The sequence below is a fragment of the Muscardinus avellanarius genome (assembly GCF_963383645.1).
Source record: "Muscardinus avellanarius genome assembly, chromosome: 17".
Taxonomy (NCBI): Eukaryota; Metazoa; Chordata; class Mammalia; order Rodentia; family Gliridae; genus Muscardinus; species Muscardinus avellanarius.
In genome coordinates, this window is record NC_137803.1 from 49,446,932 (window position 1) to 49,471,038 (window position 24,107).

At 38.8% G+C, this 24,107-nt stretch overlaps 1 protein-coding gene across 4 annotated transcripts in view; it reads left to right on the forward strand.

The window, feature by feature from the left end:
• The window catches only part of SS18 (SS18 subunit of BAF chromatin remodeling complex), a gene marked incomplete at both ends in the record, with an annotated part of 60,271 nt that overhangs the window by 14,052 nt on the left and 22,112 nt on the right, over window positions 1-24,107 (forward strand). For 2 of the 4 annotated variants that reach the window (XM_080714277.1, XM_080714278.1), the window contains 3 exons: window positions 170-254; window positions 18,164-18,317; window positions 23,286-23,507. In XM_080714277.1, coding sequence (XP_080570403.1) covers window positions 170-254; window positions 18,164-18,317; window positions 23,286-23,507 — 461 coding nt within the window. The remainder of the gene's footprint in view (window positions 1-169; window positions 255-18,163; window positions 18,318-23,285; window positions 23,508-24,107) is intronic. The other 2 variants (XM_080714279.1, XM_080714280.1) reach the window with 1 other exon arrangement.

Here is a 24,107-nt window from a genome sequence, read left to right on the forward strand (position 1 = left end):
CGCCCGGCTTAAATATATTATTTATTATTTGAAATTATTTTGCAGAGGAAATAGGAAAAAATAAATTGCTATTCATGTTTAGGCAACAATACTTTTATCAAACTTCACAGATGATTATAATGTTGTAAGAAAATTATTTTTAACATTGTTATTTGTTTTGTTTTAATAGGTATCAGCAGATGTTGCATACAAACTTGGTATACCTTGCTACAATAGCAGATTCTAATCAAAATATGCAGTCTCTTTTACCAGCAGTAAGTACCTTTAAAATAGCGTGACATCTTTATAATTATATGGTATAGCATAACTTTATTAATTTTTGAGTTTTGTTTAGTAAATCTTGAATTAGTCTGAGAACATGAAACTATTCCATGGTACCTAAAAGCTTTATTGTTTTGCTCATATTTAATTCAAATTAATTCCCCTAGAATCATTTCTGCTTCAGGAAGTTATGTCCATTCACTAATCTACCTACTTGTTTAATTTTTGATTACATAACTCATTTGTTGATGTATCTGGAATATTTCACAGCAAATAACATATCATATAATTTCACTGGCAGATACTTCAATATGCATTCCTAGTAGGAAGGACTATTATTTATTATTCAAAATAAAATTATGGTTAATTTTATTGGTAGAATAATAAATTATCATAATTTTATTAACTTTTTTTTTACTGTATTGTGGATTGAACCCAGGGGCTTACTACCTCCAACCCAAAATTCAGCCCTACTTTATATAAAAAATTTTTTTTCTAGTGGTACTGGGGATGGAACCCAGGGGCATTCATTCTACCTCCGAGCTATACCCCTAGCTATATCTTCTTTTCTTTTTTTCTTTTTTTGCAGTACTGGGGATGGAACCCAGGGACAACAGCCCTATTTTTTTATTCTTCATTTGAAGCAGGGTCTCACTGAGTTGCAAAGGGCCTCACTATGTAGCAGCTGAGGCTGTCTGTGAATGGCAATCCTCCTGTCTTAGGCTCCCAAATGCTGAGATTATAAGCATGTGTCACCATGCCCGGCTATTTTTTAAATTTTAAGAGTCTCCTTAAATTGCTGAGAGTGGCCTTGAACCTGCAATTCTCTTGTCTCATCCTCCCAAGTACTGAGATTACAGATAAACCACCATATTTAGCATAATTTTTAAATATTTTATAATGCCTACTACCTATAATACCTACTGTTTTTATTTTTTAATTTTAATTTTTTTTGTGTGTGTGGTGCTGGGTATTGAACCTAGTGGCATTCTACCTCTGAGCTATACCCCAGCCCTGTTTTTTTTTTTTTTTTGGTGGTACTGGGGTTCTTGGAAGCCCTTCTACCTCCGGTCTACACTCCCAGACCTATTTTTTTTTAAATATATTTTTATTTGGAAACAGGGTCTCTTAAGCCAGCGTGATCCTCCTGTTTCTGCCTCACAAGCGTGCGCCACCACGCCCGGCACCCCAGTCCTGTTTTTTATTCTTCATTTTGAAACAGGGTCTCACTAAGTGTGTAAGGCCTCACTAAGTAGCTGAGGCAGGTTGAGAACCTGTGATCTTCCTGTCTTAGCCTCCCAAGTACTGGGATTATAAACCTGTGCCACCATGCCCTTCTCTTTTTAGTTTTCATCATTTACCCCAAAAACCCTAAATGTTTGAATGCCTCAGAATCCAAACACAATCTATTCTTGGCATTGTTTGGTGTATGTATTAAATTTTTTTCAATCTATATCAGTTTATTTTTTTCAGTCTCCATTTACTTACTAGAGAAACAGTTATATGCTCTTACAGATTTTCTCACATTATGAATTTGGTTGATTGTATTCTTGTGATCTTTTAACATGTTCCTCTATTTCTTATTTTATGTAAACTCATATTTTGAAGACAGCCTTGAGCCAGTTGTGATAGCACACGCTTGTAATATCAGTACTTGGAAGGCTGAGACAGGAAGATCGCAGGTTAGTGGCCAGCCTCAGCAACTTAGTGAGGCTCTCAGCAACTTAGTGAGACCCTGTTTCCAAATGAAAAGTAAAATATGACTGGTTGTGTAGGACAGAGGTAGAAGGCCCTGGGTTCTATACTTAGTACCACAAAACAAAAAACAAAAAAAACAGGAGAGGTTTAATTAAACTTGGGTTTAGTTTTGGTGAAGAATATTTCATTGGTAGTATTGTGTATTTCCTTTTGTATCACATTAGAGGGAACATGTATGGTTCCATTTTTTATCAGTGTTAAGATTGTTCAGTGGATATTTGTTTAGTACTGGGGGTTGACCCAGGGGCATTCTACCTCTGAGCTACACCCCCAGCCCCCCACCTTTTTTTTTTTTGTTGGGTCTGGGGATGGAACCCAGGGCCATTTAACCTTTGAGCTACAACTACCCTGTCCTATTTTTTATTCTTTATTTTGAAACAGGGTCTCACTAAGTTGCAGAGGGCCTCAGTAAGTATCTTAGGCTGTGAACCGTGATCCTTCAGTCTCAGCCTCTCGAATGCTGGGATTACAAGCGTGTGCCACCATGCCCGGCCTTAATTTTTATTCTTTAATTTGAAACAGGGTCTTGCTAAGTTGCAAGGGGCCTAAATAAGTAGCTGAGGCTTGCTTCAAACCTGTGATCCTCCTGTCCCAGTCTTCTAAGTACTGGGATTACAAGTGTGTGCCACCATGCCCGGCTTAAATATATTATTTACTATTTGAAATTATTTTGCAGAAGAAATGGGAAAAAAGAAGTGTGGTTGATGTTTACGAAACAATGTTTAGGTCACATTTTTTTTTTGAGACAGTATCATTCTATATTGCTCAGGATAGTCTGGAACTCCTGAGCTCAAGTGATCCTCCTGCCTCAGCCTCTGAGCACTGGGAGTACAGGTAAATGCCACTGTGCCCAGCTTTGATTTTTTTTTTTTTTTTTTTTTTGGTGGTACTAGGGATGGAACTCTGGGACCTTCTACCTCCGAGCTACAACCTAGCCCTATATTTTATTCTTTATTTTGAAGTGGTCTCACTGAGTTGCAAAGGGCCTCACTAAATAGCTGAGGCTGTTCTTGAACTGTAATCCTTCTGTCTCAGCCTCCCAAATGCTGGGATTACAAGTGTGTGCCACCATGCCCACCTGATTTTTGTTTTTAATATGTTTAAATTCATAGCAATCATTCTTTATGATGATCATATTATCTTCAATCAGTGGGAGCCTCTCAATTTGGCTTCTGTACCCTTCTCATGTGACTGGTGTTTTTTATTTTTATTTTTATTTTTATTTTTTTGCGGGTCTGAGGATGGAACCCAGAGGCATTCAACCTCCGAGCTACAACCCCTGCCCAATTTCTTATTCTTTTTATTCTTGAAACAGGGTCTCACTGAGTTGCGAAAGGCCTCACTAAGTAGCTGAGGCTGTCCGCGAACCGCGATCCTCCAGTCTCCGCCTCCCAAATGCTGGGATTACAAGCGTGTGCCACCACGCCCGGCTCCCGACTGGTGTTTTTTAAAGCTGCTTTGTTTTTGGGATTTGAAAGTACTAAAATCATTAGTTTTCAAGGTATCATTAAAAAAATTTTTTTTAGTAGATATTTAGAGATATTTGAATAGTTGGGAGAATTCACTGTACTGAATTTTCATGGTTTCTAGACCTTTCTAGTGGATAAAACTAATAAATACATTTTTTGTAAACAATCAAAAAGTTGGGCATAGTGGTGCACACTTTGAATCTCAGTACTTGCGAAGCTGAGACAGAAGGATCACAGGTTCAAAGCCAGCTTCAGCAACTTAGCCAGGCTCTCAGCAACCCATCAAGACCCTGTTAATGAATAACAAAGTTGGGCTAGAGGTGTAGCTCAGAGGTAGAATGCCCCTGAGTTCAATCCCCAGCACCAAAAAAAACAATCAAGTACCGATATGTTAGTAATATTTTTACTCCAGAAAAGGCTTTTTACCTAGTTTTGATTTTATATATTAGTATCTTCTCTTAATTTAAAAATCTTTATATTCTTTAATGGCATTACTGTTGTTGCTTATTTGCCTTATACAATTTTTTTTTCTTTCTTTTTTTTACTCTTTTTGAAATAGGGTTGCTCTCACTAAGTTGCGGAGGGTCTCACTAGTAGCAGTTAAGGCTGGCTGCGAACTCGCAGTCCTCCCATCTCAGTCTTCCAAGTACTGGGATTATAACTGTGTACCACCATGCCCAGCTCTGCTTTTTATAACATATAAAATATTTTGTGTAATAATACCTAGATTACCAGTAACGGTAGGTTACTTGTCCTTAAGATATATCCTTTTGGGGGTATTTAATCAATACATTTTGTTTTGAACTTGAATAGTTTCTTGAATTATAAAGTTGTAACCTACTTTCTTCTCTGTCTTCTACTACTTTTGTAGAATCTTGCTTTGCATACTATTTTGCCCCCCTTTGTACTTTTTAAGAAGAAAGGATTTGTGTTTTCATATAAAGTTAAGGAAAGAACTTTTCATAAGTCTTATTGTTATTATAAGTCATGGTGATGGTAGCCAGTGATGATGTTCTGAGGATAAGCAAAGCTTCAGAAAAATAGGAACTGTGTTCCTGTTTGGTAGCTCCGGCGATGTTAACTGTTTTCTCCTATGAAAGCTTCCATCTTTGGCTTGGAATGATTTCTGTTTTCCACTCTGACTGTTCAGCTTATTATCTTTAAAATGCTCATCAATTGTTGATTTGTCATTCTCAAAAATGTTCTCACTGTATACACTTTCTTGGGAGATTTAGTTTCTACTCTTGGTTTCCTGTATTCTTGACTTCATTTGCAACTATAAATTTTCCAAATATAGGTTTTCTTGCCTGTGGGTGAGACGTGAATTCAGTTTTCATTAGGCATATGCATTTGGGTATTCCACAGGCCTCTTAACATAATATAAACAAAATTCACTTTTCATGAGCTCCACTTTCGCTGTTCTCTGTAAGAAGAAAGGAAAGTTACAGCCTTTATTTTCATATTTTCCATTTCAGGTGAGTATGTCAGAAAAAGTTGTCATCTCAGACTTTTCCCTTTTCTTTCACCTGCCCACAGATTGGTCTCCAAGTTTTTTTTTTTTTTTTTTTGTACTGGGGATTGGACTCAGGAGCATTTACCTCCAAGCTATGCCCACAGTTCTTACTAATTTTTTTTTATTTTGAAATGGGATTTTGCTAAGTTGCTGAGGGTCTTAGTAAATTGCTGAGGTTGACTTCAAACCTATGATCCTCCTGTCTCAGCCTCCCAAGTACTGGGATTATAATTGTGCACCACCATGCCTGGCTGCCGTAAACCAACTCAGTCCAAATGGGGCGCGAGTCCACTCGCGATCGAGAATCTCAGAAAAGATGGGGAAGGATAGGGTGACGTACTGCAGCCTCTTATCTGCAGCGATTCTTTCGAATAAGAGGCTGCAGTACGTCACCCTATCCTTCCCCATCTTTTCTGAGATTCTCGATCGCGAGTGGACTCGCCCCCATTTGGACTGAGTTGGTTTACGGCACCTGGCTTTTTTTTTGTACCTGGAATAATGCTGCATGATTAAAGGTATCTAATTCATATATTTGATATTAAAAAAGAAGGCCGAACTACAGTTGGAATGTCTTTGAAATGTTTCCTTTTGAGATTCAGTACAAATCAGGAATCAATTCATCTGATACTGAGATGAGGAAGGCTATGTTGAGAAACAAAGGGGTAAGCTATATAAAAATGTTGATTTTTAAAAAAAATTAGCGTATTGTAATTACATATCATAACAAGTTCCAGCGTGGTAGAAGCACACTGCACCTGTCACGTGTTCCCTCTGTGTCCCACCCATGCCTCCCTCCTTTCCATAAGTAATATTTTATCTTTTTTTCTTTTTGCCGTACTGGGGATGGAACCCAGGGACATTCTACCTTTGAGTTACACTCCCAGCCCTATTTTTAATTCTTTATTTTGAAACAGGACCTCACTAAGTTGTAGAGGGCCTCACTAAGTAGCCGAAGTTGTCTGCGAACTGTGATCCTCCCTTTAGCCCAACTCCCATATATAATATTAACATAGGCATTTATAACTTCATATATGAATATAGAATTGCAGAGCTGTTTTCTTCACCAAATCTCCCCTCCCACCTCCCCAACTCCCTTCTCAAATCTCCTTTCACTATTCTTTCAGTATCTCCCCTATTTATCTGAATCTTTCTTTCTTTTTTTTTTTTTTTTGGTACTGGGGATTGAACCCAGGGGCATTCTTTCTCAAGCTACACCTCCAGCCTGATTTTATATTCTATTTGGAAACAGGGTCTTACTAGGTTGCTAAGAGCCTCACTAAGTTGCTGAGGCTGGCTTTGAACTTTGGATCCTCCTGCCTTGACCTCTGAAGTACTGAAAATAAAAGGTTGCACCACCACACCTGGCGATGAAATTGTTTTGTTTTCCAGTTTCTCTCTAACTTATACATATAAGTGAAAAATTATGGGCCTTCACTTTCTGGAACTGGCTAATCTTGCTTAGCATAATAGTCTGTAGTTGCATTTGTCTTTCTGCAAATGGACTTGGTTCTTTTTTCTTCTTTTTTTTGGGGGGGTGGTACTGGGGTTCCTGGAAGCCCTTCTACCTCCGGGCTACACTCCCAGACCTATTTTTATATTTTATTTGGAAACAGGGTCTCTTAAGGCAGTGATGCTGGCTTTGAACCTGTGCGATCCTCCTGTCTCCACCTCCCAAGCGTGGGGATTACAAGTATGTGCCACCACGCCCAGCCCTGGACTTGGTTCTTTTAAAAATATAAAATGAAACTTTTTACATGTAAACAAATTCTGAAGTATATTTCCAGAAACTTTAAAACAGCCACAGACATACATAAACACATTTTGACTATTTAAAAATAAGGTAACAAGCTGGGCATGGTGGTGCACACTTGTAATCCTAGCATTTGGGAGGCTGAGAAAGGAGGATCGTGGTTGTGGACAGCCTCAGCTACTTAGGCCCTTTGCAGCACAGTGAGACCTTCTTTCAAAATAAAGAATAAAAAATAGGGCTGGGGGTGTAACTCGGAAGTAGAATGTCTCTGGGTTCCACCCTCAGTACAGGGGGGAAAAAAAATTCTGTAATCAATCCCGGCAGGGTGGTGCACACTTGTAATCCCATTACTTGGGAGGTTGAGACAGGAGGATTGCAGGTTCAATGCCAATCTTGACAATTTAGTGAGGCCCTCCACAATTTAGTAAGACCCTGTTTCCTAATAAGAGATGAAACAGGCTGGGGATTTAGCTCAGAAGTAGGATGTCTCTGGGCTAACTCCCTAGTGCCACACACACGAAAAAGAAATGCTCCAATCAAAAGAATACAGGTAGGCATTTTACAATATAATACATGCCAAACTAGGCATGGTGGTGCATGCTTATAATCCCAGCATCTGGAAGTATGAGACAGGAGGATCGAGATTCAAGGCCAGCTCCAGCTACTTAATGAAGCCTTTTGCAACGCAGTGAGACCCTGTTTCAAAATAAAGAATAAAAAATAGGTCTGGGGTTGTAGCTTGGTGGTAGAATGCCCCTAGGTTCCATCCCGGTACTGCAAAAACAAAACCAAACACATGCCAATTAGGAGGCATGATGGCACCTATATTTTAATCCCGATATTTAGGAGGATCCCAGCCTTGGCAGTTTAGTGAGGCCCTCTGCAGCTTAGTGAGACCCTATTTCAAAATAACAAATAAAAATAAGGCTGCAGTTATAGCTCAGAGGTAGAAGGCCTTGGGACTCAATCCTCAGTATCACACACAAACAAGAATAATATCTGCAATAGAATTTTTAAAAATCACAAAATAGTGTTATTTATTTATTTATTTATTTATTTATTTATTGTGATACGGGGGATGGAACCCAGGGGCATTTTATCTCCAAGATACACCCCCAGCCCTATTTTTTATTCTTTATTTTGAAACAGGGTCAGAGGGCCTTGCTAAGTAGCTGAGGCAGACTTCGAACCTGTGTGATCCTCCTGTCTCAGCCTCCCAAACGCTGGACTTACAAGGGTGTGCCACAACGCCCGGCTTATTTTGTTACTTTTTATTTATTTTTTATTTTTGCAGTACTGGGGATGGGACCCAGGGACAATCTACCTCCGAGCTACACTTCCAGCCTTATTTTTTTAAATTCCTTTTTTGCATTACTGGGGATGGAACCCACGGGCATTCTACCTCTGAGCTATGCCCCCAGCCCTATTTTTTATTCTTTCTTTTGAAACAGGGTCTCACTGAGTTGCAAAGGGCCTCACTGAGTAGCTGAGGCTGTCCACGAACCGTGATCCTCCCATCTCAGTCTCCCAAATGCTGGGATTACAAGTGTGTGCTACCATGCCCAGCTTGTTACCTTATTTTTAAATAGTCAAAATGTGTTTATGTTATGTCTTGGATTTTTTTAATTTTCTGAAAATATGCATAACAAGTTTTAGAATGGATGCCACTTGTATTTTTTCTATTTTTTATAATGATCATATTACTTTTGTGAGTTAGCCAAATGGGTATAGATATAACTATAAGTATACATAAGAAGTAAAAGATTATACAAATGTATCTCTTTTCATGGATGGAATTATTAAACCTTAAGAAAACTGAGTCCCATCTTGCCATATTTTAGGAATGGATTGCTTTTCTTCCTTTTTTTAATCTTATTGTTTTTAGTTCTGGGAATCTTAACTCATCGTGCTAAGCACTTGCTTTCCACTGAGTTACAATCCCCAGTCCTTTATTTTTTGTTTTTCTTCTCTGAATTATAGAGAATTTCTGTCTTCTGGGAAGAGTTAAGCTATTCAGCTTAGTGGGAGAGGATTTGGGGAGGGAGGTAAGGAGGGGAAAAAGGAGACTTGATGAAGGAAACAGTTCAAATAATGCTGTATTTATATATGAAGTTACCAGTGTCAGTTGTGACTGTGGAGAGCAGGGTGGGATCAGAGGGAAGCACACCAAGCGCTGTGCGCATGTCTTTATCACCTGGAACTTCATGGTGTGTAATTGCAGTGCATTGGTAGGAGTATATTTTTAAAAGATTAAACGAACGTGGAATGACCAGTAATCAATGTCTTTGGCTTGGACATAGTTAGGTTTTCAGAACGAGATAAAGTGTAATGTTAGGTTTGTTATGTTGGAAATATTTGCTATTTCACAAAACAAAGATTGGGGGATCTGATACAAAAACACGGGGAGAGTGTAGTTAGTAGGTGAATATTATGGGCCCTGAACACTTTGGGAATTTGTATAGTCATCTTCCTGCAAAAATAAGTGGGGAATATTATCATTGTAAAAGTTTATCTGTTCAGTTTTTATGGTATGGTGAAGTTCTCGGGTAGCTCTCTTCTTTGGGGCAGAGATGACATGATGACAGCTGATAAGACTGTTGTGTTGATGTAATCGGTTGGGTAGGTCTATAGCCTACATAGATTCAAGGCTTCCCTTTACAACCTCTGGGAATTGCTCATGAGAGTAAGTAAGGATTAGAGGGCATCTTCCTAAACAGTTGCAGATACATGTAGAATTCATTTTGGGGAGATTAATTTAGGACTCTAAAGAAGTAAGGCATGTATGATAACTGATAAAGTTTTGCAATCTTGTATTGGTTGGCTTCTTTGTTTTTGAGTACGGAAGCTATTGGCTTTAGAAAGGTTTTCATATGTATCTCCTATTTTGAATAATTTATTTTTCAGTCTTCTGTTTATTTTTGTGTGTGGTTTTAGTGCCTCCTTGTGGGGAACTATATTAATGACAGCTGTTATAAAGGTAGCTACACAAATCAAGGATTATTAAGCTAAAAATTGTTTAGTGGTGATATGTTTATATTAAAAGAAACAAGATAATTTTATAGTTGGAATTATTTTTAGTATTAGCAAATCGTTTAAATTTAAAAATCTATTAAACGATTTACTAATGTCTACTATGTATCAGGCTATAGTACTTAGATACTCTTGAAACATTTTTGAACACATTACATAAATGTTCTTACTTTCTTGGGTTTTCTATTCTAATGAGACAGCCATAAGTAAGTGTATCGTGTAGCATGTTGGAAGATAAGAGTTCTGGAAGGGAAAAAGCTGAGCAGGAAAATTATATGGGATCCTGGGGCAGGGTGGGGTTTGAATATGAAATGGAGTGTTCAGGGAGATCTTGTGGGGAAGGTGGCATTGGAGCAATGCCTTAACTTGATGCAGAGGACACAGGTGGTAGAAAGGTCCTGAGGTAAAACTACGGCTTGTTAAAGGCACAGCACAGAGGTTGTTGTGGCTGGAGCAGGATAAACAGTTAAATAGGTAGTGTGAGTTTATGGGCCACTGTTAGGACTTTGGCTTTTATTCCGAATTTGTAAGCTGTTGGAAGATTTTGAGCAGAAGAATGAGTTGGTATATTTTAACATGTTCACTGTGCCCTCTGTAGAGAATATAACAGAGGAGAATGATCAAAGTAGGGAATCCAGTTAAGAAGACTTAACTTGTAATAACACGAGAGATGTGCTAGTGGCTGCAGAGTGGTGTTGGAGGTGGGGGTAGGTGTGGTCAAATTCTGGGTGTGTTTTAAAGGACATGCAGAGAATTTATTTGTTGCTTGAAAATGTGGGCAGACCACTTTTATTTTTCAAAACTCAGGTGTTTAAAAATATTCACATGTACAACATGCAGTGAATTCAATGTGGGGCAGTAATGAGAAAAAGGAGTTACAGAGGAGTCCGCTGCTTTAGATGAGTAGGGAGAGACGGGTGCACTGTCACTAGGGTTAAGATGGCTTAGAGGTAGGTGGTACCAAAGATCTAGTAGACTTCTACAGGGAGATACAGAGGTGGAATAGGCAAGGTTTACAGTTAAAGGCAGTGTAACTTGCTATAAGTATACTGGTTCCTAATTTAATTTTGAAATGTTTATATTTTAGAATCATTTTTCATTCAAGTATTTATCAAGTGCTTCTATTTGATTCTAGATGATTGGAAGCTCCAATAAAAAAACAATCGTGGGCCTAGTTCTTAGAGAACTTAACATACTGCAGGGATGACAGTCATTAATCATACACACACATTTGAAAGGACAACTGTAGTAAGTTCTGTGGGGGAAGGTTTCCTGGGACTGTGGGAGCAGACGGTGGGACTTGATCATTCTGATAGGGAAAGTTTTCTGGTGGACTGGGCAGGAAGTAGCATTTGAGGTAGAATTCACATAAAATAGTCTGTTCATTTTAAGTTTATAGGTAGACAAGCTTTCACAAATCCATTTAACTGTCACTACAATCAGGTTACAGAGCAATGCTGTCACTCCACAAAAGTTTTTAATGTCCCCTTCCAGTTCAGTTTTTAATTGGGCTGTCCTTTTTCATTGACCTGTAGGTGCTCTTCATGTATTTTGGAAAAAGTCTTTGTTGTGAATATTTTCTGCTACTTTGAAAATTATCTTTTTTGTTAAATGATGTCCAATGAACAGAGTTTCCAATTTACATGAAGTTCACTTTGCCAAAAGTTTTAAGGGATAATCTTTTCTGAATCCTGTTGAATAAATTTTTCCTTTGTCAAGGGCATAAGGATATGCCCATATTTTTTTTGCTAAAAACTTATTCGTATTCCACTGAAATTAAATTTATGACCTGAGCTTAAAAAAATCAAGGTACCTATTATATTCAATTGATTTAACACCATTTATTGGAAGAACCATTCCTTAACCATTGAGTATAAGTTGTTTTGTTGTTATTATATATTTGGGTTGTATCTCAACTGTGTACTATATTTCCTTGGTCTGTTTGTCATTGCACCAACTGTCTGTCTTAATTATTGTAGCTTATAATAAGTCTGCATAGCTGGAATTGTTGTTTTTCTTTAAGATTGCCCTGGCTCTTCTAAGTTCTATGCCTTTCTCCATAAATTTTTAAAATCATCAGGCTACTGGTGTGTGTGTGTGTGTGTGTGTGTGTGTGTGTGTGTGTGTCTAGGGATTGAATCCAAAGTCATTCTACCTTTTTTTTTTTTTTTTTTTGGGTGGTACTGGGGTTCCTGGAAGCCCTTCTACCTCCGGGCTACACTCCCAGACCAATTTTTTTTATTTGGAAACAGGGTCTCTTAAGCCAGCGCGATCCTCCTGTCTCCGCCTCCCAAGCGTGGGGATTACAAGTGTGCGCCACCACGCCGGGCCTCTATTCTTATTTTGAAACAGGATCTCCCTAGGTTGATGAGAATCTCACTACTTGCTGAGGCTGTCCTTGAACCTGCAAACCACCTGTCTCAGTCTTCTAAGTACTAGGATTACAAGTGTGGGTGGGCCCCTTGCCTGGCCTGCTGAGATTTTAATAGGGGTTGTATAGAATCTCTAGGTCAATATCAGAGGGTTCCCTGAAGGTAGAATGCCCCTAAGATTCAATCTTCAGCTCCCCCAAAATAAATAAAAATAAAAACTAATGGCAAATATAACATTTGCTGAGGCTGTCTGTGAACCACGATCCTCTTGTTACAGCCTCCCAAGTGCTAGGATTCTTTTTATCTCTTGATGACTGTATAGATTTTACTTTAATAATGTGGTGTATTACATTGATTTTCAAAAGTTAAACAGATGGGTGTGGTAGTGCAGGCTTGTAATCTCAGTACTTGGAAAGCTGAGAAAGGAGGATGGCAGATTTGCAGCCAGTGTCAACTACTTAGTGACGCCTTCTGCAGCTTAGTGAGATCCTGTTTCAAAATAAAGAATAAAAAAATAGGGATGAGAGTATAGCTCAGAGGTAGAATGCCCCTGGGTTTAATCCCTGTTACACACACACACACACACACACACACACACACACACACACACACACACGTAAATCAGCTTGCATTACTGAAATAAAGTCTTGATTATAATGTATTCTCTCTTCTTAGGATGGATTTGATTTGCTAAATATTGTTTAGCATTTTTATGTATGTTCATGAGAACATGGACTATAAATTTTCTTTTCGTAGTATCCTTGTCAGGCTTTCATGTCCTCTCCAAGAACTGGGAATTGGTCCCCTTATGTGTTCTCTGAATCATTGCAAATGAATAGTGTTAGGCGTTTATTCCTTACTTGTTTAGACATGAAGCCTTAGTGAAGCCATTTACATCAGGAGAGGTTTTTTAGGGAAGATTTAAATTATGAATTAAACTTTTTGTGTGTGTGTGGGTCTAGGGATGGAATCCAGGGGCATTTGACTTCCGAGCTACATCCCCTGCCCTATTTTTTTCTTTTATTTTGAAACAGGGTCTTACTAAGTTATGGAGGGCCTCACTAAATAGCTGAGCTGTCCATGAACTGCGATCCTCAGGTCTCAGCCTCCCAAATGCTGGATTTCAAGCATGTGCCACCACGCCTGGTTTAAATTCAACTCTTTAAAATGGGATTGTTCAGATATTCTCTTTTTGTGTTAGTTTCATAGGCTATATTTTTCAAAGAATTTGTCCATTTCATATAAATTATTAAATGCATTGTCTAAATTTGTTCTTAATGTTCTTTTATTATCATTTATTATCTGTAGAATATGCTGTGATTGACCACCCCTTTTCATTTCTCTACAATTTGAATATTATTTCTTTTCTCTGGATCATTCCCACTATGGGGTAACAGTTACTAATTTTCTCAAACAACCAGCCTAACAGCTGTGTGTGTGTGTGTGTGTGTGTGTGTGTGTGTACGCACACATGTGGTGCTGGGGATGGAACCCAGGGACATTCTACCTCTGAGCTACCCACCCAGTCTTATTTATGTATTTATTTAGCAGTGCCTGGGATTGAATCCAGAGGCATTTTACCTCTGAGCTACACCCCCAGCCCTATTTTATTTTTATAATTAATTAATTTATTTATTTATTTATTTTGCGGTACTGGGGATGGAACCCAGGGGCATTCTACCTCTTGAGCTACATCCCCAGTCCTATTCTTTATTTATTTTGAAACAGGGTCTCACTGAATTGCAAAGGGCTTCACTAAGTAGCTGAGGCTGGCATCGAACCGCAATCCTCCTGTCTCAGCCTCCTGAGTGCTGGGATTGCACATGTGTGTCATCACACCTGGCCTATTTTCTTCTTTATTTTGAAACAGGGTCTAACTAAGTTGCAGAGGGCCTTACTGAGTAGCTGAGGCTGGCCTCGAATCTGCGATCCTCCTGTCTCAGCCTCTCAAGTACATGGATTACAAGCGTGTGCCACCAGGCCCAGCCTTATTATAGTTTATTTTGAAAGAGGGTCTTACTAAGTTGCTGTTGCTGGTCTCAAGCCTGCAATTCTCCTGTCTCAGCCTCCTAGCTACTGAGGTTACAGGTATGCTTCACTGTCCTTGGCTTGTATGTATCTTTATACTCTTCTTTGTATTTTTTCTTTTATATCTCTCTGTATTTTCATTTTTGTGTAAATTTCATCTCCATTCCTCTGTTTTGTTTTTCCTAATTATTGATTTCTTAATTTTAATGATTGCATTTTGTAGTTCTGGAATTTACTTTGACTTCCTTGTAAGAAATCTAGAACTGTGCAGAAATTCTACATTTTTCCGGCAGTAGTGCTTTCCCCCTTGACTTTCAAAAGTCTCTGGTAACTCCAAGATGTGAATGGATTACTTTCTTTTGGTCTATTGAGTGCTTCTATTGAAGTGCACTGGGCCCTGCCGGGTGAAGTGGTTTGTGTGAGGCTGGCGAGAGACAAGCGTGAGAGAAGGGAGGTGAGCTGGAGGCACACGGTAGCTCGCAGGTCACCGCGTCGCTTTCATACACGCCTGGCGGGGCCTTTGCTCATAGGACCCCTTGGGCCTAGGACGAGGGTCAGACTCAGTGTGGAGGTGAGGTGTCAGCCAGGACAGGCTCACCAGGCTTATGCCGTTTGGATGGAAGGTACTTGGGCTGCTGTTTGGAACCAGGCCTGAGACCCTGAGCTCTTGGCATAAATCGCATTTTTAAATTATTTACCATTCTTGGTTGTCTATCCTTTTTTTTTAATTGAGATAAAAATTCATATAAAATTACATTTCATATGAATTTTAGCCTTCAAAAATATACAATTAAGCTGGGCGTGGTGGCGCACGCTTGTAATCCCAGCATTCAGGAGGCTGAGACCGGAGGATTACGGTTCAAGGGCAGCCTTGGCTACTTAGTCAAGCCCTTCGCAACTTAGCAAGATCCTGTTTCAAAAATAGAAAGACTAAAAAATAGGACCGGGGGTGTAGCTCAGAGGTAGAATGCCCCTGGGTTCCATTCCCAGTACCCCCCCCAAAAAAAAAAGTATACAATTCAGTGAGTTTTGTGCAAACATCACCACTGTCTTTATTTTAGAGTACTTTGTCACCCCAGAAGAGGCTCAGATCTGATGTCAGTTGGTCCTGCTTCCCTTCTGCACCTTCGTTCCTTGGTAACAACTAACCCACTTTGCGTCTCTCAGGGTTTACCAATTTGGGGCATTTCATATAAATGAAATCATACAATGTATGGCCCCATTTGTGTCTAGCTTCTTGGCATATTTTCAAGTGCATCCAGTTGTAGCACATATTAGTTCTTCATTCCTTTTTATGGTTGAATAATACTCAATTCTATTTATAGACCACATTTTTAAAAATATACTCATAAGTTTGTGGACATTTCCCTCCATCTTATGAGTATTATGAATAATGTCATTGTAAACATTTGTGAATGTGTTCATTTCTCTTGAGTATATAAAGAAATGGGATTGTCAGATCATACGGTAACCATATACTGACCTTTTTGAGGAGTTGCCAAACTTTTTTCCATAATTGACTGTACCTTTTTACATTTCTGTCAGCATATATGGAAATTCTTTTTTTGCACACTTTTGCAACACTTACTATTTTCTGTAGTTTTTATTTTTATGTGATAGTAGCCATCCTATTGGGTATTGGCTGTTTATTGTTTTTTTTTTTTTTAGACTGCCTTGTGGTTTTTAATGGAATGTCAGAAATTGTGAATGAACACTTAGAGAAGCTAAGTTCATATTGGATCCCTCCAGAGAGTTTTCAACTTATATAAATTTTCACCTCAGTCTAAAGAGAGGCTCTTCTGAAGGAGAGAGAGAGAGAGAGAGAGAGAGAGAGAGAGAGAGAAGAATGAATGAATATATCAGTAAGAACAAATCTGATTATTTATGAAGGTCTCTTAACTCGGCAGGTCTGTTCTCTAATCTTTGTCTCCCTAGCTGGGGCAGCAGCTGGAATCTCTTCTTGCTCTTTGGCTTCTTAACTGCTGTTTTGTAGTAGATTTCTTGAATTCCTTCATTTTTGTGGTTTTTCCTTTCTGGAACTTTCTTTAGTTTTCTGCTAATAGTCAAAAACTGGTTATTTTCTCCTCAGTCCAGGAGGACTGCCACTTTCTTCTTGGGCTCTTTTATCCTGTGTACAGAGCAACCCAAGGAGAAGGTAATTATGGAGCAGTTCTTACATTATTCCCTTCTTCCAAGAGGTAGAGCACCTCATGTTCCTCTGACTTACCTGCTCTTTGGTGCCTTCATATTGTTTTTTACATTTTGTCAGGATTTTATAACTTATTAGCAGGAGAGTTTGATACAAGTTTCTCTTTTCAAGATGGTGATAGTGACTAGTAATGTTTTATGAGTTGAAATACAAGAAATTAACCAGGTTTAAAGTGTAAGTGAAGGATAATTTAAAAAGTTGGTGTGTGCATGTAGAAACTGAACAAAGTTAAGTTCAAAAATACAAGTTGGATAAGGAATTTACAGTGAGAATTGAGAATACAAATACCAGTTATCTGGGTTTTTATGGAGAAGAAATTAAAGTTCTGACTTTTAATTTTTTTTATTCCGGTATCGGGGATGGAACCCAGGGGCATTCTACCTCCAACCTACACTCTCAGCCTTATTTTATATTCTTCATTTTGAAAAGTTGCAGAGGGCCTCACTAAATAGTTGAGGCTGGCCAAGAAACTGTGTTCCTCCTGTCTCAGCCTCCTAAGTACTGGGTTAACAAGTGTACACCACCATGCCTGGCAAATTCTGACTTTTATTTTGTTATTTTGCGGTACTGGGGATGGAACCCAGAGACATTCTACCTCCGAGGTACACCTCCAGCCCTATTTTTTATTCTTTGTTTTGAAACAGGGTCTCACTGAGTTGTAAGGGCCTCAGTAAGTAGCTGAGGCTGTTTGTGAACCGCGACCTTCCTGTCTCAGCCTCCCAAATGCTGGGATTACACGCATGTGTCACCACATCCGGCTGCATATTCTGACTTTTAAATGGGTGATGTTAGAATAGCACTTGTTATTTCAGATACTCTTCGTGATCCACTAAGTGATTGGAGGTTTTACATGTTTTGGCTAGAGATATATTAAGTGTGCCAGAGGGAATTGTGTTTACAAAATTTGGAAAGGTAATTGGCTGGCCATCAAAAAATGGGGGGAGGAATTACTGGATTGTACATTATATCACGGAGGACTGAAGAAAGAGGGCAGAATTAGATCTATAAAGCATGATGCTTTCCTATCCTGTAGGCTTAAAACTGGGGTTTGGAAAGAAACTAGCCATTTGCTTTCTCCACCAAAATCTCAAGAAGGGAGCCAGGTGTTTCAGTTCGTCTTGTAGCCATGTTTTTCCTTTTGCCCTTTTGTGAACTCTCAAGGTTAGTCAGTGATTTTCTTCAAAATTTCATTAGGAAATTTGCCAAAGGCATCCTTTTGAGGCAGCTGTCTCTGTACCCTTGGAGGCCATCAGTAATGTTTCCAGTGTAGAGCAGTAGTCAGCGCAGAAATGTTGAACTGAACCGTTGTCTTTGTGTTTAAAAATGTTCTTCCACTGCCACCACTTTTCCCTACCTCATTATAAAATGTCATATTTTGGGACTTCTGGGTTTTTTGTAATTTTTTGTTAGTGCGTTTTCAGGTAAACCCCTTCATTAACAAATATGTATAAATATGTTAATAAGGAAATAAATTTTTTGTGTGGTACTGGGGCTGGAAGCCAGGGGCATTCCACCTCTGAACCACACCCTCAGCCCTTTCAGTGTGGTCTACTTTGGTTATAAGGTACTTAGATACTAACTAATCATCTTGTGAAGCTTGGGGGGGTACTAAATATGATGTTAACATGTACACGATTAAAATGCATTAGGAGAATTAAAATGCAATTGTTGTTCTGTTGCTGTTCAGTTTAATAATATAGGTGACTGTTATTCCATGTATATCTTTAATATATTAGTCTGTTTCTCTTGTTTTACTAAACTGTGCTCTTTCAGCCACCCACACAGAATATGCCTATGGGTCCTGGAGTGATGAATCAGAGCGGCCCTCCCCCACCTCCACGCTCTCACAACATGCCTTCAGATGGAATGGTAGGTGGGGGTCCTCCTGCACCACACATGCAGAACCAGATGAACGGCCAGATGCCTGGTAAGTTTTTCTCCTCTAAGACATTAACACCAGAGTTGCTTAGCAACTGAAACGACATGGGGGCTCAAGGGATACTAGATTGTTGATGACAAAACTGCTTTGAATGCCCCCGAGTACAAGCTCTCTTAGAGTTTGTTAGCTACAGAGCTACGTGACCTGTATTCAGTGTTTATCAGGCTGCCCTTGGGCTTTGATGTAGCTGACACACAGCATTCCTCTGATGAACAGAACTGGCTAAATTTAGTCTGTCTGAAACTGTGTAACACAGTTGGCTTTAGAAGCTTTTTTGGAGAAAAAAGGCATTGTGCCATAGCTCAAGAATTAAAATCTGTTTATTAAAAGGTATCCTAACATTTCACTGAGTTTTATTTACTTAAAAATTTATTGATCTCAGAAATAGTATCATGGGAAAAATGCAGGGGGAAATGAAACAAAGCAGTCTAAAGTGCTGGTGTGCTTAGTACTTCTTCACTGATATCACTAAAGAGAAATCTGGGTGTTTATGAGTATGTATGTTATTGAGTAGCATAAATATGGGAATTGATTTGGAAGCAAAAGTAAAAGCTGAAAAATAATGTAAACTTCTGTATATATAGAACCATTCCCTTTTTCTTTTTTTGCGGGTCTGGGGATAGTACCCAGGGGCATTTGACCTCCCAGCTACACCTCCTGCCCTATTTTTTATTCTTTATTTTGTAACAGGGTCTCACTCAGTTGCAGAGGGCCTCACTATGTAGCTGAGGCTGTCTGCGAACCCTGATCCTCCTTTCTCAGCCTCCCAAATGCTGGGATTACAAGCGTGCCCCACCTTGTCCAGCTTAGTAATTTACTTTTTGTTTTCATTTTTTTTTTTTGTAGTACTGGGATTGAACCCAGAGGCATTCTACCTCTGAGCTACACCCCTGGCCCTATTTTTTTAATTCTTTAATTGAAATAGGGTCTTTCTTAAGTTGCCGAGGGCCTCACTAAGTAACTGAGGCTGGGCATGAACCTGCTAAGCTCCTGCCTCAGCCTCCCAAATGCTGGAATTACAAGTGTGCGTTATCACGCCTGACCTGGAAGTAATTTGAAATAGTAATTTATTGTTAAAACTAATAATTAGCCTCCTTAGGTTAGTGTCCTGTGTAGATGATGGAGAGGTGTAGTAAAAGAAACAAAGGAGGAACATAGAGCAAACCGAGCGAGGTAGCCTAGTTTAGAAGACTTGACTGACTGGTCACGGAGAAGGTTAATGGTGTCTCCGTGGCTCTCTCCTGTTTCCTGCTCAGGACTGCAGTGTTGTTGGAGCATACACAGTATGGAACCAAGAATAAAGACATAAGTACTCTTTATTTACAGTGAGGTTTTAGTACTGAGAAAGGTTCTTACCAAATTCAAGTTTAGCTCACCAGGACACATTGTTTCTAGAACTGGAAGGGGGGCAGTACTAGTGTGAGTTTTAGTAACTTATGGTAGTACTTTATTTAGAATTTTGACTTAACTCTCCATATAACATTGAAGCTTAAGACCCAAGGCAGTATTGCTATCTGGAATAGTTATATTCTTTTTCTAAGCCAGAGATTGTCATTATTACCTACATTGTTCAGAGTACTGTGGAGCTTCAAAAACAACAGAAGATTTTTCTTAGAATAGAGTTATATAGTTAGGTGTAAGAAAAATTGGAAGGCAAACGACTTTCACACAAATTTGTATCTTAGTTCTTAACTCTTTTAGTTTTTCTTTCTTTCTTTTTTTTTTTTTTTGTAGGTGTGGGGATGATGGAACCCAGGGTCATTCAACCTCTGAGCTACACCTCCTGCCCTATTTTTTATTCTTTATTTTAAAACAGGGTCTCACTGAGTTGTGGAAGGCCTCACTAAGTAGCTGAGGCTGTCCGTGAACCCTGCTCCTCCTTTCTCAGCCCCCTAATTGCTGGGATTACAAGCCTTTGCCATCATGCCTCACTTCTATTTTAGTTTTAATAATTTATTTAATAATCTAATTCATAGCACTACTTATGCACTGCTCTTTGATCTTGGCCAGATCACTCAGGTCCTTAATAAAAAAAAAGATAATACATGTTATGGGACCAAAATCAAAATACACCCGAGGATGTACGTCATCCCACCTCTCCAAACACTTAGTTCTAGAGAGGCATTTGTTATTGTTTGAGAGATCACTTTGCATTAAAAAGAAAAAGAACACACACACACACACACACACACACACACACACACATTTTCCTACTCTTAAAAAAATGCTAACACATTAAATAGTCTTAGGAAGTTGTTTTTTTCTTCTTGTGGTGCTAGGGATTGAACCCAGGGGCATTCTACTCTGAGTTACAACCCCCAGCCTAATTTTCTATTCTTTATTTTGAAACAGGGTCTTGCTAAGTAGCTGAGGCTGGCTGTGAACCTGGATCCTCCTGTCAGCCTCTCAAGTACTGGGATTACAAGCGTGCGCCACTATACCTGGCTCCTTAGGAATTTTTTCTTGCCTCTTAAGTATTTATCTTGGAGACTATATGCTAGTCAGTGTTTATAGAGCTGCCTCATTCTTTTTGGTGACTGATCATATTCTTTTTTATGGTTATACTCTAATTTATTTGAACAGCCACTTTCTGATGGAAATAAATGTTTCTTGTATTTTATTTGTGTGTGTGTGTCTGGTACTAGGGGTTGAGCCCACGGCATTCTACCTCTGAGTTACCCCCAGCCCTACCTTATATTTATTTTTGAAACAAAATCTCATTTAATTGATGAAAATCTCACTACTTGTTGAGGCTTAACCCTGCAGTCTTCCTTTTCAGCCTCCTAAGTACTGGGGTAACAAGCACGCGCCACCATGCCTTGCTTTGTGCTGCCATGTTGGGTGTGATGGTGCACGCTTATATCCCTGACTTAGGAGACCGAGATAGCAGGGTCTCAGGTTTAAAACCAGCCCCAGCAACTTAGTGAGGCCTTGTTTTGAAATTAAAAAAAAAAATAGGGCTGGGAGTGTAGCTGGGAGGTAGAACCTCTGGGTACAATCCCCAGTACACACACACACACACACACACACACACACACACACACACACACACACATTTTTGTATCCATCTCTCCATGTCTAAAGGGTAACTTTCTGGGACTGAAATTGCTAGGTTAAAAGTATGTACACCTGCTGGGTGTGGTAGTGCACGCCTTTGATCCCAGCATTTGGGAGGCTGAAACAGGAGAATCGTGATTTGTGGACAGCCTCAGCTACTTAGTGAGGCCCTCTGCAACTCAGTGAGAGCCTGTTTCAAAATAAAGACTAAAAAACAGGGCTCTGGGTGTAGCTCAGAGGTAGAATGCCCTTGGGTTCTATCTCCAGCGCTGCAAAAAAAAAAAAAAAAAAAAAAAAAAAAAAAATATATATATATATATATATATATATATATATATATATATATATAGTATATGTACACCTTAGATTTTGATAGTAATTGCCCTGTTCTATATAAAAATCACACTATTTTACATTTACATTCTGTCAGCAATGTATGATAGTGCTTATTTTCCTAATATATTTGGATGAAAGTTGATTTTTGAAATCTAAAAGTTGAAAATTAGGTCTTAGAATTTCTTTTTCTTTCTTTCTTTTTTTTTTTTTTTTTGTTAAAAGTGTGGCAGTTAAGGCCAGGCATGTTGGCATATGCTTGTAATCCCAGTACTTGGGAGGCTGAGACAAGAGGATCACATGTTCGCAGCCAGCCTTAGTTACTTAGTAAGGCCCTCCACAACTTAGTGAGACCTTGTTTCAAAATAAAGTAAAAATATCGGGGTATAGTTTGGAGGTAGAATGCTATTAGGTTCAATCCCAGCACCACACACACACACACACACACACACACACACACACGCGTGTGTGTGTGTGTGTGTGCCAATTGGTCTTTTCTTATTTATGAACACATTTGTAATTTGTGTAGGAATTGGTCACTTATGTCCTGTGTCTATATATATATTTTTTACTGATGATGGTCTTTTATTTAATATGTTAAGTAATTAGTTTAGTCTGTGATATACATGTTATTATTTTCTCAGTTTATTTTTTGATTATTTTAGGTTTTTTGGTCATGTTCAAATTTTTTATGTTTGTGTGGTCTAATTTATCATTTTTTCTAGTTTTGGGCTTTCTAGAAGGCTTTTGAAAATTACCTTTCAAAATTTTTTCTTTTTTAAATTTCTTTATGAGTTTACTCTTCCTCCTTCTCCTTCTCTTTTTTGGGGGGAGAGGCACTGAGACTTGAACCAAAGGCCAATCTACCTCTGTTCTATACCTCCAGCCCTATATTTTTATTCTGAAACCAGGTCTCACTAAGACCTTGCTGAGGGCCTTGATAAGTTGCTGAGTCTGCAGCGTCCCAGGTACTGGGATTATAAGTGTGTACCATCATATCTGACTTCTTTTTTAATGTTTAAAATGTTTATATGTGTGGAAATTGGGACACATGTAAAAATTGGGGAATTCTCTATTGGGAAGAATGACGTAGTTTTGCCCCCCATATAGCCACCAATTTGTCACAGTATCATTTGCTAAATGAGGGTGTTTTTAGTTTTTGGTATTAGGGATTGTGAACCCAGGGCATTCTACCCCTGAGCTACACCCAAACCTATTTTACTTTTTATTCTGAAGCAGGATCTCATTAAATTGCTGCAGGTAGCCTTGAACCTGTCATCCTCCTGTCTCAACCTCCTAAGTACTGGAATGACAGGCCTCTGCACTACTATGCCTGGCTAGTACCAATTTCTTAATCTCTAAAATGTTAAAAGTAACATTATTTACCTCATAATGTTTTCTGTCATTCATGTCAACCTTTTAGTTTATTTGCTATTGGTTAAATATTTAAATTATTGTTTAGTGTTATTGTTACAGTAATGAGAAAAACCACACATTTTTTTAAGTACTTTGTAAAAACCATCTTTTTAACATTCATATTTTGGTTCTGATCATTTTTCTTCAAAGGGCCTAACCATATGCCTATGCAGGGACCTGGACCCAATCAACTCAATATAACAAACAATTCCATGAATATGCCTTCAAGTAGCCATGGATCCATGGGAGGCTACAGCCATTCTGTGCCATCCTCACAGAGCATGCCAGTGCAGAATCAGATGACAATGAGTCAAGGGCAGCCAATGGGAAACTATGGCCCCAGACCAAATATGAATATGCAGCCAAACCAAGGTAACTCGGCTTTCTGTCCTTCTTGACGAGCGTGCGGTATTTTGAAATAAAAAGTTCTTTCAGGTTGGTAGCTGGTTCATAAACAGACAAGTTTGAAGTAAGCAAGTCATACTCGTCAAAAGAGAACTTTGAGTTTGAATCTAGTTTAAATCTTTGTATTTACATTTAGAAATTAAATTGCCCAGTTTCTCTTTTTCAAGTTTTTGTTTTTGTTTTATTGTCATTTTTGGCATTTATTTGAGATTCTATATTGTTGAGTTTTAAAACTAATCAGTGAAGCTGGTTGTGGTGGTGCACACTTGTAATCTCAGCAGTTGGGAGACTGAGACAGGAGGATCGCGGTTCGCGGACAGCCTCAGCTACTTAGTGAGGCCCTTTGCCAACTCAGTGAGACCCGGTTTCAAAATATAAAGAATAAGAAATAGGGCTTGGATTGTAGCTTGGAGGTAGACTGCCCCTGGGTTTCATCCCCAGTACCACAAAAACAACAACAAAACAAACAAAAACAAAACTAATCATTGAAGCCAGGGATGGTGGTTCATGCCTGTAATCCAAACACTTGGAAGATATTGACAGAAAGATCCCAGGTTTGAGGCCAGT